Here is a 17,175-nt window from a genome sequence, read left to right on the forward strand (position 1 = left end):
TATGAAAGTCCTCATTGAGTAGAAGGTCATAGCATGTGGAGAACACACACACACACACACTACTCCTCTAAACCTCTTTCCATCACTGCTCATAGCCACTTCTCCTCTTGCTCACACACCGTCTCAAACACACACACACGCTCTGTATCTCAGTAAAGTCTCTCTCTCTCTGCAAACAGACGTGTGTTTAGACAGTCTCTGCTCTTCACTCAGCGCGCCACACACACACACACACACACACACACACACACACACACACACACACACACACACACACACACACACACACACACACACACACACACACACACACACACACACACACACACACACACACACACACACACACACACACACACACACACACACACACACCCACCCACCCACCCACCCACCCACCCACCCACCCCTGGCCCCCAGGACTGGACCCAACAGGCCCAAATGCCCCCCAAACCCTCCCAAAATACAAGACAGTCTTTGTCCTATAAACCTTCACACTCACAGACCTACACAGACACACACACACACAGCTATAAGTCTTATAATATAAGACTGAATGCCATTTAGAAAGACTCTGGATAATCAAGCAGTTGTGGGATTTGAGTGGTTGTAATTGTGTCCTTGTGTGTTTCCCTGTGTGTCTACGTGTGTGTGTGTGTGTGTTTTTGCACGTGCACATTAAGTCAATGTGCTCCTTGATCCACATTGTGGTAACGTCACTCTCCGGTCTTTCCTCCCGCTTTTGCCCTTTAAGCACCTCAAATAGAGTCAGGACTTCCTCTGGCTAATCCTCCTGGAATCCTAGACAACACTGCTCACCAACTGCACACAAACACACACACACGCACACACACACACACACACTGCTCCTTCTCATCTTCCATCTGTTGCTTCTTCCGCTTCTGACTGTCAGAGATCAATTATGAGTTCATATCCTGCATGTGTGGTGACATCACTGAATTACCTGAATCACTGAAGGGGTTGTCTGTGCCTAATCTGGCCCCCTGTGGATTTCCAGGAGGATCTGGAGAAGTACTTTGTGTCCACTATACTCCCACGTAAACAGATACACTTGTTTAGTTGTGGACACGGCCTTGCATTAATATTAATAACATAATAAGAACTTGTGCTTGGTTGATAACTTTATTATTATTCCATATTATCATGAATTTTTCAGCTGTGTTGTGTCACAATGACATGATGTTTTAGCAATTTTGGAGAAGTAATGATGTCTTGCAAATCGTGATTGAAAACAAATGAAGTCTTATTATTTTATTTTACATGCAGTGAGAATATAATGATGAACTATACCTTATAAGTGAATAACTATCTTATTTTTTGTTGCCATCAGGTTTTTTTCCTTGATGTGAAAAGTCTGCATGTGTTGAAATGTTCTTTTTTTTGTGAAAAGTGAAAATGAAATGAGCCTGAGACTGTTGGGATTCAGACTGTCTCGACTGTGAGCCAACAGGAGGAGCCCTGCAGCGTGGGGCTTTTAAAAGGAAAAGCCACAACACCATCAACATGTTAAACGCTGTGTTGAGACAGGTAGAGTCTCCTGCTCAGTGATCAATGTAGAAGAGAAGACAAGTAAAGTAATGTTCAACTGCTGCAGGCATCAATCAATTCATAATAGGTCCCAGTGCCTTTGAGTTATTATTATTTATCTCACAAAACTACATCTGCGAGCAAACAAATCCTACTGCAAGAGTCACATAAATAAACCTTACACCCCCCGGTCATATGTGCAAATCACTCAGGGGTCAGTAGGGTGTGCACATAGTTTAGCCACTGCTAAAGCAAACCGAGAAGACCACAGGAATGATGACAAACTGTGTTTTGTGTTGTGGACAAAGACGGAGCACAACACTGAAAAACCGTGGAGAGAGCAGAGAGAAAGATAGACACATGAAGAACAGGGCGATAAAACTCCAACCAGAAAAAAATAAAAGATTCCCATTTGAAGAAGAGAGCAGGATACATACATTTATTTAGTCGGAGGAGGAAATGTCAGGTAGCGATATAACCAAGTTGACTAACCGAGAAAAATAGAGCAGGGCCCCCGCGCTTACATGACACACATGCAGATGCCCAAATAATTTATTTTTCGCCTTTGTCAGTTGAAGTTGTGTTGCTAAAGATTTACACAAGAAGTATACACACATGTCCATGGTAAACATCCTGTCGGACACTTTACCTCGCACACAGACTTTTAGACGAGCAGAAAAAGGTCTACGCTGAGCTGCAGCGACAGTCCAGCTGTCCTGTACATACATTCACACAGACGGAGGAGATGATGCAACGTTTCATCAGATGTTTCCCATCATGCAGCTGTCAAAGGCAGCTGCGACTGGGCCCCCCAAAAAACACACACAAACACGGCGAGGTCCAGGCCTCACTCACACACGCACAATTACTTGCATCCGTAATAGCGCCCCTTCCTCTGTGCACGGCATGAACACGCCATAAACACGCAGTCACCCATCACAAATCTATCAATCAATATGCTAATGAGGGGAGAGAGAACTGAGTGTGTATCAGTTTGGGTTTCAGTCTCTCAGGCCGAAGCTGTGCTCGTCTTTTTGGAGAAGAAGTTCAAAACTTTTTCCCTTTCCCTTCATTTCAGGCTGCACATGTGGTCGCCACATTGAAAGGAAACACTGAAACTCTTGGGGAAAGTGTGCGAGCGTTCGTGTGTGTGTGTGGTGTTGGAGTTAGACCAAAGTCTGTTTGTGAGCTGACCTATATACAAAACAACTACACTCAGATGGATTTCCCAAAAATCATTAGTAAATACATAGACTTAAAAAAAAAATATTAAGTAAAGCACACACACACACACACACACACAGAGGGAGAGAGAGAGACACCCCGACAGACACACTAAAATCTATGCATATCCTATCGGAGCCCCGTGGAGGCTGCTGTCTGATCTAGATGAGTATTTGTAGTTCATGCACGTGTGTGTGCTTGTGTGTGTGTGCACGCATCTGTGCATGTACATGTGTCTGGGTCAGGCATGACGTGGCGCTGCCTGGAAGTTATGTAAGCATCAGCAGGGTAATGTTATCTGTCCCCGGAGCTCCAGGAGCAAGACACTCCCACGACAGCTTCCTCTACTGCCCAGCCAACAAACACACACACAGACACACACACACAGTGGAGAGGGCATGGCCTATTGTCATACCTAAAACTGAAACGAATCTCCAAAGATCGTTTTGCCATCTGATACAGCCATTAGGAGCTGTGGGAGGAAAAAAAAGAAAACCGAGGAAATATAAAGAGAGGCACAGCATGTGAACGTGGGGCATGATGGGAAATGAAGTTTAAAAAAAAGAGAGATGCGGGGGGGGGGAGAGAAAGATTCTGCTGGAGCAGGAAATGTGGGAGACGTGTTTAAAATAGCGTACTTATACACTTCCTAGATTGGTGTGAAACATGTGATGCTACACACACACACACACACACACACACACACAAAAACACACAAACACACAAGCCCTCTGGTCCATCTCCGGTGAGTCAAGTCCAGCGGACATATTTGCCGTGGGCAGGGTGAGGTCCAGTGATGGAGGAGGAAGTCATGACTTCCTGCGCTGCCTTGCCCTTGGTCACGGCACTGACAGTCTGCAGAGTGACGCTGAAACTACAGCATGCGTGCACACAGACACACACACACACAGCTGATGTGATGAGGACAATGATGTGTATATCCAACACCAACATACACATGTGCATCAGGAAACACGCGTGGGATCCCGACTGCGTGTTCCAGGCTACAGTCTGTAATTTGAGCTGGCTACTGGAATGTAAATCACATCATAGAGAGTTTCTATACTTGAACATTGGGTCCTACTGTATGTGTGTGTGTGTGTGTGTGTGTGTGTGTGTGTGTGTGTGTAAGCACATTCCCCAGGACGAGCGTGCCCCTCAGCTTTTTCCGCCTCTGAGCTCAAAGCTGCAGAACAGTTTCGTAAGAGAACAAGGAGAAAGTTACGGCAGCTGATGAAACTATTAGCACCACGATGACTTCATCAGCATCTGACATCAGTGTGTTAAGAACAAACGACAGTATAGACCTTGTAAAACCAGCGTCATATTTAACAAGCCCACTGGCTCAAACTTCAAAATAATAAGACAATTACATCCACGGTGGAGAAAGGGTTTACACCCCTACTCGTGCTAAACTAGCCCATCAAAGCCAAGGGGGTGTAACAGGAGGTCTGTACTGATTTGAAAAGACAGAGGGTGGCAAACATGGCTGATCACCGTGGGAGGTGGGCCGCCGGGGGATTCCCTGCACAGTCTGTGTGGAACTTTCTTACTCAGAAGAAAGTGAGAGGTCAGAACAGATGAACCGCTGTAGGAGGCGGGAGGGAGCTGAAAGAGCCTCCTGTTGGCTCTGGTTTAAAAGGGAGGAGACAAGCTGGAGGTCTGGAGGAGGAGGAGAGGAGCAGTGAGGCGACCTCCACTGAAGACTCAACCAACCAGAGGGGATTCGGGGTAAACTCCGGAGAGTTGGATACAGAGTTTACCCACAGTTTGCTTTTCACACATGCACAACGCAGTGGGGGGGGGTTCTCTGCACATCTCAAGTCATTTATTTTTGATATTAAGTTATCCAGTATGGTCCCTATGAGCCCAAGTATGGGAGACAAGGGGAGAAAACAGCCAGGTTACAATAATTACAAGAATAATTCTTACACCAAGATCCTCAGCGACCTACTACCTCCACCTTGGTGAAAATGGATTACACTAAATATTATATAACTGCTTTTCAAATAAATGTCCAAATCCTCCGTCAAGGGTTAAATTTCTTAGGATATGATGTTATCGAGTACATCTTATCCAGCCACTGTGTAAACGGCCCTTAAGCCTACAAGCCCTGATCTGTTCAGTGTGTAGCCCGGGTGTCAGCCCCGTGCACCTCCACCCAGACCGCCCTCTGCTTCGCCCTCCCCACCCGCCCAGAGGAGGGCTGCCGTCAGCCGACCTACTTCTGCTGCTGGGCTCGCTCCAGAGGAGAGCAACGTAACGTCTGGAGGGACAGCGGGCCCAGCCACGCTTTGTTCTCAGGATCTTAACACAACACACACACACACACACACACACACACCTACAAATGGACACAGATGTACATGGCTCAAACAGACCAAAACAACAGAGTGACCCAGATTAACACCTGAGCGTATGTGTTTAAACTCTTAACATGTCATGATGACACACACGCACACAAACACAAACAAACCAACACACACACTTGCCTTGTGGAACAAACTGACATTTGAATAGTTTACAGAAATCACGGTCACCTCAGCGCAAACGATATTCAACAAATTGGGAGAAACACACAATAATGCAAAAGCAAAGCCTAACAACGCTGAACACACACACACACACAGAGAGAGACTAGGTATTTCCCCGTATTATCACACAATGCTATTCTTGGACTTGTAGATATAACTGTTGTGGAATCGGTATCCATGCGACACACAATGCATGCAGCGGCATACTTCACTTCTCGTGTTTTCCATTCATCCACACGTACCCTCTCGTGCATGTGCACACGGGGCAAAGACTTTCTTGACATACATGTGCGAGCATGCACGTGCACACTGTGAATATACACAATCCAGACACTGATGACTCATTGTAGCCATTCCCTAATCAACTCGACATGTCTAAAAGGAGAGGGAGTGAGAAAAGAGAGAGAGAGAGAGAGCAATGAAGTGCAACAGCTGTCTGTGTGTACACAGACCCAGAGTCTTATAATCATTTCCTGCTCTCCCTCCCTTGCTCTCTTCTCCTTCTCTCACTCCCTCGAATCCTCAGGACGAAAAAGATTCTCAAACCTTGACCCGCTAAAGGACCTTTAGTCGTTTTACTCATTTTTCCCAATCTGCACCGAACTCGCTAAATTTGTACCCAGATGTGATCCTCTGCTCCCCCTCTTCTCCTCTCCTCTGCTGTCCGCCCCTCCTTTTCCTCCGTCTATCTCTCCACATGTTAATGTGGGGCATTCCTGGTGTATGAGTCACAGTCTGAACAGCCCCAAGTTTGTGTCCTCCACAAAGAGCAGAGAAAGTGTGTTTGTGCGGATGTAGGGAGATAGAGAGGAGGAGAGGAAGAGGAGAGGAGAGGAGAAGAGAGGAAGACGAGAGGAGAGAGAATTTGTTTGAATCTCATTGGAAAGAAAGAAACAAGGCAAGACTGGAAGTCCAAGATTAGCAGGGACTTTCCCCCCACTCCCCAACTCCAATGATTTCCACGATTTGTGTGTTTGCATTTGTATGAGAGAGTGTGTGCTTGTGTGTGTGCGTCCAATGGCTGAGTGATCAGACATTACACTGAAATAAAGATATTGTGGAGATTGTGTGCATTTGGATAAGGAGAGAAATATCCAAAGGTATTTCGGTCCAGAGAACTTCTTCTGTTTAAGATCAAACTTGTTTCTTTCGTCAACTTCCTCCCGACCACGACCCGCTCATTAACCATCACACACCTCCTCCCACCCAATCAGATCAGAGGATAAGAATATTCGCCGTTAACCAATCAGTCACTTCTGCAGGAAATTCGCCCGAGTGGCGGCAGAACATTATGGTGTCTCAGTGAAGTTGACCTCTGACCTTGCTTATAGACAATGTCATCACTAAATCATGCTATGCTATTAGAAGTCTCTGTGAAATGTAGTCATACTCTGACCTTGACCGTTGATGTTTGACAAACAAACACTTCATCACTTCATCCTTGAGTCCCAATTTAAAGACATTTCTTCCGGGGCATTTTCTGAGATGTTCTCAGGGATACGACCGAGGCTGAAGAAGTTTAGGCCACAAGCTCCAGCTGTCGTCTGATTTCACAATATAAAAAAAAAAAGAAATGTTTGACCAATGCAGCTGTGCAAGAGGAACCATTTGCGTGACTCCTTTATAAGCACTACTCTTCTGTGATGTATCCCATCACCACTTGCAGCTACAACAGCCTCATGTGATCAATAAGACTTCATCAAATCTAAGTGAATCTAATCGAGCAGCAGCGTGACCGACATGTGGAGGAGATTGGAGATATTAAACCGGCCCTCGAGTGTAACGATGGAGTTTAATTTCATTAAAAAAAAATGGGAGAAAAAAGAACAACAGCAGGCAAATCGTGAAGTTATGAAGAGGCTGAAATGAAAAAAAAAAGAAATGACATGATGTGATAGAACCACAGAGGGAAGCAAGGGAGGAAGTGAAAAGAGAAGGAATAGGGAGAGAGAAAGAGGCTGGAGAGAGAGAAAAGTGCTCCAGCTGTACCCTGAGCTTCAGCGGAGACAAGAATTTCATCCCTGGAAAAGCTCTCCCTCTTTCTCGCTCTGGAAAATTCTGAGCGCTCTCTCTCCAGTGCACAGCTGCCGCTCACACACTCGCACACGGACTTCCACTTTCACACAGTCCTACATACAAAGACAGACACAGTATTCTCCGGAGTTTTTCCCACTCGTCCTTAAAACCATTCCCACCCCTTTGCTGCCAGAAGTGGGCCAGTCCCGACAGCGAGTCTGCAGCTGGCAGGACGGACCAAGTCAGCAGCGAAGGGGTGGTTGGGGTCATCGCGGAGAGGAAGTGGCCTCGCCCGGAATGCATGGCAGCAGACACGACCAGACATGTAGCGTCTGATTCTCTTCACTCTCACTCCTATCCCTCTTCTTCTTCTTTTCTTACTGCCTCCTATTCCTTTATTTACCATCCTTTATACTGTCATTTTATTTTCACCCAGTTCCTCGCTCCCTCCCTCCTTCGCTACTTCTGCCTGCTCATGCCCTACTGTGTGAGGGCATTGAGTTTATAAGTCAGCACTGGGCAGGGCATACAACAACAATCAACTCTCTCTCTCTCTCTCCCTCTCTGCAACACACACAGACACACACTTAAGTCAGGCTCTTAACTACCTTGTGCCAAATGAACCAAGCCAGTCCTCCTTGTCCTTTTGTTCCTCACAAAGAACATTTGAGTGGAAAAAACTCGAAATAGAAAAAGCCAGGTATGCCACACACACACACACACACACACACACACACACACACACAATCTGTGCCCAGAGGGACCACATTCCATTACACACACCACCTGGGGTGAGAGTCCGTTCCCATGGTGACCGGTTTCCCCAAATCCAAAAGGGACGCAACACAAACTAAAGACACACAATGCCACTCAAAATACATCAGATCTACAGTTTGCCCGGGGGCATGAAAACCTGCAGGTAAATGCTCTTCCTCTGCTTGGCTGTCAATCTAATGCCCCCCCCCACACACACACACACAAACACACACAGACACACACAGCAGGATTTCTCTTTTAATGCGATCCCTCCCTCCACCCGTCCCATTACCACTTTTTCAGCACAATATGAGGCATATTCCATAAACACAGACTCAGCAGTCGTCAAACTTGAAGCACTTTTTAAACAGAAAGAATTCGACAGTGGTGAGTTGAAGAGAGCAGACTGAGGCTTCACGGTCTGAGCTCTGAGACGTGCAGCAGCAGAACTTTCTCAAGCTTTCCAAGCGTGACAGGCAACATGGTGGCACTTCAGAGTGTAAAATAAAAGTCTTTAAGCACATCAGGGTCCTCTGCACAATTATGTACACGCTGTCAGTATTTTTGTTTAATTTTAATACTTCCACATGGTGTTTACCTCATTCTGACTATCTGCTGCTGTAACGAGTGAATCCCCCCCCCGGTTCAGAAAGTTCATCTTAGCTTATCTTAGCTTATCTTAGCTTATCGGGAAAGTAAATATGGTGGCTGGTTTGTCAGAACCCTAAATACATATAGAGATACAGAAATATATGGTATATTTCACAGTAAACTAAAAAAACGTTGCCCGACAAAATGAGAAATCTGAATTTATATTTCAGATCAAGATTTCTACTTCTATCAGACAGTTTTATTTTATATCACAAAGCTGAAAACAGGACAAATGTTGGAATTTGAAAAGATAAACTTCAGCCATGTAAATGTGAAACTCATAAAGTCTGGAAAGGCCACATGAGAAACAGATACAAATTCCACCACAATAACAGCACAATCCTTAATTTTTGGAAAGACACACACACCAAGTCTGTGTACGTGCTTTTTTACACATTTGGCACCAGGGATCAAAATGTACTTCCATGTAATTTTACAAAAAAGAGGGATAATTACACATAATCTTCAAGTATGTTGCACAGTTTGTTTTTCAACGCACACACAGACACTGTAAATCATTTCTGCTGACAGCCCCGCGGAAACATAGACATCAACCAACCTTTTTCCCCATCGCACTGCAATTTTCATTTCAATGCGATTGCCTCACTGTCCCAAACGGGGGAGATTTAAATCCCAGGGCACGTTTGAGAGAAGCTCCTGAAAACAACCGCCTCTGGTTACAAGCAGCGACGGGACCATCCGGCGCAGCTCTCCAAATTAAACCCTACTGAAAGAAGCTGGTGCCTTCCCCCCCTGCTTGTTTAGAGCCATCTGGCCGGGTGTAAACACACGCTGCGAGACTTTCCACCATATTCCTCTCAACCGGCTATTTCCATTTACATCAAAGAGCTCAGTGTATAGAAGCGCACACTCCAGCAGGAGGCTGGTGAGAGAGAACCTCAGCGAAGTGATGCCGGGAAACCAGCGAGGGGAACATTAGCATCGTCCATCCAGCTGAGACCGGGGGGGGGACAGTGTGAGACAAAGGCAGAGAGACACACAAATAGACGGGTAGGAGTCGGGAGAAATACTTAAAAGGGGAAGAAATACACATAGTGAATCCCAACGATCCTGGGCCACTGTTTCCCTTTCTCACTTAGTTCAAGCCAGCTCGAAAGCTTGGAGGAGACGTGAGGTTGAGATGCAAGCAGGGCCCTCCTCTGAATTCATACAAAACCCATTTCGGTTTCACTTATAAATCCATTATCAGTATGTTTATTATCTTGCTGCCTTATAGTGGCCTATAGACATTTTGAAATCGAGTTTGTGTGACTGACACACTGCATCATCCGCGAAATCCCACCTTGAACAGGCCGTGTCAGCAGAATGTTGAGGATAGTGATATAAACAAATTCTGTAAAAACATAGCCGTCACTCAAGCAGACCTTCAAGCAGACATTCAGCCCATATCCAACTTTGAATACTTAAACAGGAAAACAAAAGTATCAGGAAAAAAACGAATAAGCTAAACCTGAGCCTGAGCAAATTTTTACAAAAGAAAACTCTGTTTTTTTATGCCGATGTACCGAGTTTCATCGTGTTTTTCAAAGAAAGGGGGCAGAAATGGAGAGAATCATGCTGGAATTGGAACTGATACATCTTGAGCAATAGTTTTGCTGAAACGACCACAATGAAGAACAGAGGGAGGATGTTGGAAGAGACGATGGGTGTGTCTGTCCGTCTGTCTGTCTGGCCAATGAGAGACACGGGAGCAGGAAATGTGATGCTACCAAGCAGATACAGCATAGTGGTTGTGGTCAGCATCATCTACATATGTAGTTGAATTTCAAGGGAGGTGCAAATCAGGCTTCAAAATGGGTGATAGGGGGAGGTACATGGATTTACCATGCAGAGGCCTAAACTGGCCCAAATATCCTTCTTTTTTTTTTTCAGACTTCCATCTAACAAGCACTTGTGTATCCTCCATCTAAGCTTCTCTGAGAAGAAATAAGATAAGTGGAAAGTCTTTAATGACAGCTGGCCTGATGGATGTCTTGGTGGACGTGGAGATGAGATTAAATTAGAGAATTAGGATGCAGCCACTGAGGGACAGGACAGAGAGGAGCAGTGAGCGAACACACACACACACACACACACACACATAGACAACAGTGGAAACAAACAAGCACACATCTGCCGGCAAGACACAAAACAGACCTCGACGTGATTCACACTCTGCACTGTCCAGATGACACAAAGGCAAAGAAATGTGTGCACGCAACCGGTGCACTGAGGACACACTGGCAGTGAAAATACAGACTGGGCTGACTGGAGAGCCGCAAAATACACGACTGCATGTCACTGTAGTTTCACAGTAGTACATATGCTGTAATAACTGGTTATTATTATTTATTTAACTAAGTTAAATATTTAATTTTGATTCATTAACGGAATTAAAGTATTTGGCTTTAGAATTACTAAAGCAAATTTTATTTCAACAAAAAGCAAGATGAACATGAACATCTACAGCGAATGGTCACGTGATATACATTTTCAGGTGCGATAATGTGAATATTAATGATCCTAGCAGACTGAGAATGTTTTGAAATGAAAAACATAAGTGTGGCTGTGGCCTTAAACTCCTTATAAATATGTCTCGAATTGTTTTCCAGATCCGGACAAAAAGCTTTCCCTCATGTACTCATATGGCACAAGTCATAAATCCTCTATCTGTAGTATCTCGAGGATAAAAGAATGTTTGTCCAACTTATTCAAGAGGTTTCATCGACCTCTTCGACTGCATTAGAAACACTAACAAAATGAGTCTATCATAAAGCCACAGACAGGCATAACAAAAAAAAATCAAAGCTCCATTTCAGACGAAGCACCTCTATTCAAATATGTCGAGATGTCGTACAAGTGAAGTTGAAACCAGATGTTGTGGCCAATGAAGTGAGGACCTCCGGTGTAGCTGCTACCGACCAGCTAATCAACGGTTATTAATCTCTGCTGAGACAAGAGAGTTCACCGCAGGGGGGCTCCCGCTGCCGCTGCTGCCACCCGAGTGTGACGTCACATCCTGCCTGGCAGGACGCGACTTCCTGCCTCATCATCATCCCTCATAAAAAGTCCAACAAAGAGCAAGCAACACAGTAAATCAACACAGCCTTGTAAAACACACACACACACATATTAACACACTGACATTCCAGAGCAGGGTGCTCTAACACACCCACTAGAGTCTTGGGCTTTGATGTGAGTGTGGGAAAGCTCAGGGGAATGGTCTTGGGGGGGGGTGGGATAAGGGAGAGAGAAAGGGAGAGGGGGCTTGAAGAGGGGGGAGGGGAGGGGAGAGGACGGAGGAGAGTGTACACATGAGAGCAACTCCATGAGAAGTGGGGAGGGTCAGTTGAACCTGACCCCCGGAGCATCGAGAGGTCAGTGTGTTTAAACAGGGGGCAGACAGATTTACACACACACACACACACACACACACACACAGGTTGGCAGACTGATACAGAAAAGGTTCAGATAGAGTTTCAAAGGAACAAATGGCCGAGAGCAAATAAGGTGAAGTTCATCACTGAGAGTAACTGAAAAGTGTTCTGCATTTCAGAGTAGACAGAAATGACTGGAAACGCAAAAGCTGCCGTTTTAAGAAGGGATTTTATACGAGCCCTGAGGTTTTTGAATTTGTTAAGTATAAAAATATTCTATGCAAACTGTCAGTCCAAATAAAAGAACGTGATTGAGCCAATGCCATTAAACAGCTCTGCGGCTAATGAGCAGCACTTAACGTTAGTCCAATAAATACAAAACTCCCTTTTCTGCTCCAGGTTCTGCTTTTAAAAAAAGGTGGAGGCCGACGAATGAGGAGGAAAGGAAAGAAGAGGGAGGCGGGAGGAGAGGAAGCTGAGGAGGAGGAAAGAGAGATGGAGAGAGCAGCGAGCAGAGGAGAAGAGGGGCTGAAGTTTCAAATGAAAGAATCTCTTATGGCCGCTGAATCGACGTCTCCAGACTGGTTGTGCCTTGGCAGAGCATCTGCGAGTGTGTGTGTCTGTGTGTGTGTGTGTGTGTGCACGTCTGCATGCATGCACCGCAGTGCAGCAGCTAAACAGAGGTTACTTTATATAAAAGCTGGTTCCTGGTTGTGCCCTGAGGTCTCTGTAATCTCGCTCTCTGTCCCCCATACGCTTGCACACAAGTGCGCCATGCAAACACACAGACACACACACACACACACACACACACACACGAGTACACAAGCAGGCGCAAACACGGAGCTCTGAGGTCTCAGTAATCACCCCGAGTCTCTGTCTAAAGAGCGACTCAGTTCGCCCTCAAAACACACTGCCACACTCCACCTCTCATTAAACCCACTGACCTCCTCCAGAGAGAGACAGAGGGAGGGAGAGAGGGAGAGAGAGGGAGAGAGAGAGAGAGAGAGGGAGTGATGGAGAGAGAGAGGGAGAGAGAGAGTGAGTGTGTGTGTGGCCCTCAACATTAATAATATGTGCATTCAAACATGACCCCAAGCCCCCCCGACCACCCGCCCAATTAACTGTCGTCAGCCGAAAGTAAAAAACACACACAAACACACTGTGCCTTCAATGCCAGATTGTGCGTGCAGCCACACCAATAAACAGACAACCGCCAGATGCCAACTGCATCAACAGAGTCTTATTGCTAAGCAGCGTCCAGTGTCCCGCTCATCCAATCAGAGGGCACGTTGAACTTTTCTTTAATCTGACTTTAATCCATCTTTACCCCAGGGCTAGCGGCATATCTAAGAAATTCTCTCCACCGACCATATCTGCACGAACCCGCCCATCGGGGCGTGAGCCATCTCCATCCGGCATTATCTCTGCCCATAGGTGTGTCTGGGGCGATCCCTCTGATTTCAGAGGAAAATTGAATTACATGGCGGGTGGAGAAAAGGAGGCGGGCTGTAATTAGTTACAACATAGACTAAGGGGAGGTAGCGGCGGTGGGGCGTCGGAGTCTGAGCCAAAACTGCACTCACTCTCTCTCTCTCTCTTTCTTTCTCGAAGAAAACCTTCACTCCGAGGGCAAAGAAAGAGCGAGAGAAAAAGAAAGACAGACAGACAGACAGAGAGAGAGGGGGAAAGAGAGAGAGAGAGAGAGAGAGAGAGAGAGAGATTGGAAAGAAAACAAAGGCGCCCTTTCAAAGTTCCTGAGTAACAGCTTACACCGGTGACATCATCAAAGTGGGACGCGATTCCACAAGAGTTGGGGGAATTCCTGTGTAACCGCCACCTCCTTTGGTAAAGTGGTTCTAAGTAGCTTACATTTCCAGCCTTTTCATGTGCTGATATCAGATACAGCCAGAGAGCAACACACTGACACTCTGCGTTCAACTAACTTATTGAAAGGATGGAGATTCTGGTGCACGCTTCCCAAACCTAATTGGCTTTGCAACTTGAGGCTATTCTGAAGTTTTTGCAGGTTTACATAAGTGTTAAAAACGAATATGCTGGTGATAGTTTGTACAATCTCTGGACGGCAGATATTGTTTCAGACTTCAAACCTGATTCAGAGGTCACGGTTTTCACATTATCGGCTTTTTAAAATGTTGCAAAGCTGCCATGTCATCCTTTTTCCAATCTCTATAAGGCTATATGAAAACATGATCCATGCTTTTCACCTGTAAGTCGTCACATTGAAAAAGCAGCATGAGATTCACAATGTGGGTTTTAGTCGAGTTACAAGTCATCAGACTTTGATACTCAACTGAAATAAATAGAATTGGCTTAAAGCTTAAAGACCTCTGAAAGACAGTGGCCCTCGTGTCATGTATGTCCACATATATGTGCCAACAGATGATAAATGTGAACACGTGTTCATATGATAGTAAAAGAGATGACTGACCCTGGATGCATTGCAGTGATCCATCCTCTGCCCGGATGGTGAACGTCTCCCCCGGGTTCACCTGCACCAGGATCACCTGTATCAACACACACAGATCACATGGTTAGAAAAGCTCGGATCAGATGAAATCATTCCCGACAGAAACTATGACGACTTTAAGGGGAAACAAAACTGTAACACAAACTCATCCATCTGCAATAATCACAAACCAGGTTGGGTATTCAATTGTCTTGCAGAGGTGACATAACAGATCCCGGAGCAGGGCGGACACATGTGCAGTATAAATGAGGTTTGAAAGAAGCTGATAATCAGGTCGCACATTCCATGATTTTGCAAAATACTTTTTTTAAACACACACTGACTTGCAAAACCCCAAACATTTACACAACCAGTAGATATGAATATAACACACATTTAAAACCACAGTTAGACACACAGGCAGGTGAGGATGTACAGATCAAGCCAAAACATGACACTGTTTTCCTTCCCCAGTGTTTCTGCTGAGCGTGCGTGAAGGGATTATGCATGCACCTTACCGTCATATTCTCCGCATAGAGATTGTTGAGAGTGTACACGTGGCTGTAGACATGAAACAGGTGACCCTCCATTGCACACACACGCGCACATGTATTCATGCTCACATGCACACACACACACACACACGAGTAGCCACGTCTATGCTCTACAGGTGCGCCATCGTAAAATCCTCATACTGTTCGATTCTCCCGTAGCGGCTGCATGCTCTCCCATCTCAGCCCTAACCTGCTCCGCTCCCTCAGACACACACGCACTCACACACTCACACACTCACACACACACACTTCCTGCTCTGTCTGCGGCAGCGGCTGCTGTTGCTATGGGAACCCCAGCATAGTACAGGGCGACCCATGTTTCCTAAGGACTGAGAAAACCCCTGTATCCGACCTTGTGGGTGTGATGGGTAATGAATGCACATATGTTGCATGTTCAAAACTAGATCATGTAATGTAACAATGTAATGTAGCGTTACTGCTACGTTTAGATAGCATGGTGGGTCCCTGAACCTTTAATCGTGCAATTAACTAATGGTTTGATGCACAAAATATTAAATATTAAGTTAGAAATCATTTCTAACGATGACAATAAAGGGTTTTGTACCCTTGGAATTGGCAAAAACAGTTTTGGTGTAAAATACAGTTGTAGCATTAGACACCTTAAGTCTAAAGTCAAGCTACAAACTTTTATCTTAACATCTACTTTTTAGCTATTTGTCTTCTAGTCAAGGGATCTTACTTATTCAACATTTCCAGGCAGGACATCCGAGCTGTTACTCTTCACAATGGTAATGTAATCCTGTTGTGCCATTTGGCTTTTTAACACACAATACGTTCACAAACAAAGTGGCGTTCACAAACCTGACACCAGAGCAGGAGCAGAACCAGGAACTAATGCAAAACTGGTGTAATGAGCTTAATAACATAATGAAGTGGAAAACAATGTAGCCAATAAAAATATCTAAGTGGAACAGAAAAAGTTACATTCTATCGGCTACAATGTTAGACCTCAATATTTAGCAAATGCAGGGTTCCATATTATAATGGAACTTCTGATTGGCTACATTGTTGCTCTTCATCATGTAACTGATGCCGTGTTCCATATTCCAAATGGAACAGGAATGTAACGTTTGATTAAAATCATATGTGGGAAACTTTTACAATAGTCAAAAGACTTCTTTAGATTCTCACTTTGTCTTAGAAGAGAAAACCCAGAAAGTTGTTTCACTTTCTCATAAAGGTGAATAATGGGATCCCTCAACAAGAAATTCTATTGAGTTATAGTTAAAGCCAGCTTAGACGTGATGGAAGCCCATTGTTAAACTTCTCCATCACATTTGATCTAATAAACGATTGTACAGAGAGATGGTGTCGCACCCTAACAACCTCATCTGTATGTGTGGAAGAGACGCAGACAAAACACAAACACACACAAACAGGTGAAGGCAGGTAGACACAGACAGACAGAAGGACAGGAAGCAAACACACAGACACAAACACACAAGTATGTACTCAAGTGCCCACACACACAAACACACACACAAACACACACACACAGTGAAAGACAGACCCCCCCCCAAAAAAAACTACACACACAAACATGGATTCACAAATATGAAGAGTCAAATCTATATAATCAGTTGTCTAGATCTCTGATCCCACACTGAGAACCGGGGTTAAACTGCAGGGTGTTACAATAAAAAGAGCTCCCTAACTGCTGTGTGTTACAGCCAAAACCCTCCCTAACTGTTATGTGTCGCAGCCAAAACACTCCCACTGTTCTGAGCCGTGAGGGGACACTCTGGAGACGATGCGTACACATCATCATCCCTCCACTACCGAAAGCACACAGTGTGTAAGAATATTTGCGACGACAGGATTGAACCCGGCTCAAATTAGCTGATGTTTTTAATTACGTTGATCTCCTCCTTTTGCCTGTGCAGAGCTAAGGCGGGGTTTGGTGCTTTGAAGGTGATCCCTTCGGCTCTGTGGCGTCTGATAAGATCAGCCGAGCACAGATAAGCGCTTGAATCCTTTTTTCCAAAGTAATTCGAGTTAAGGCCTGGGATCCATCAATGGAGCCA

The 17,175-nt window shown here is 45.1% G+C and overlaps 1 protein-coding gene across 1 annotated transcript in view; it reads right to left on the reverse strand.

Moving 5' to 3' along the window:
• Nucleotides 1–17,175, reverse strand: part of fndc3ba (fibronectin type III domain containing 3Ba) — a 94,328-nt gene that overhangs the window by 53,161 nt on the left and 23,992 nt on the right. Inside the window, exon 3 of the mRNA XM_062397481.1 lies at nt 14,559–14,634. Coding sequence (XP_062253465.1) covers nt 14,559–14,634 — 76 coding nt within the window. The remainder of the gene's footprint in view (nt 1–14,558; nt 14,635–17,175) is intronic.

Source organism: Platichthys flesus, chromosome 10 (assembly GCF_949316205.1).
Source record: "Platichthys flesus chromosome 10, fPlaFle2.1, whole genome shotgun sequence".
Classification (NCBI taxonomy): domain Eukaryota; kingdom Metazoa; phylum Chordata; class Actinopteri; order Pleuronectiformes; family Pleuronectidae; genus Platichthys; species Platichthys flesus.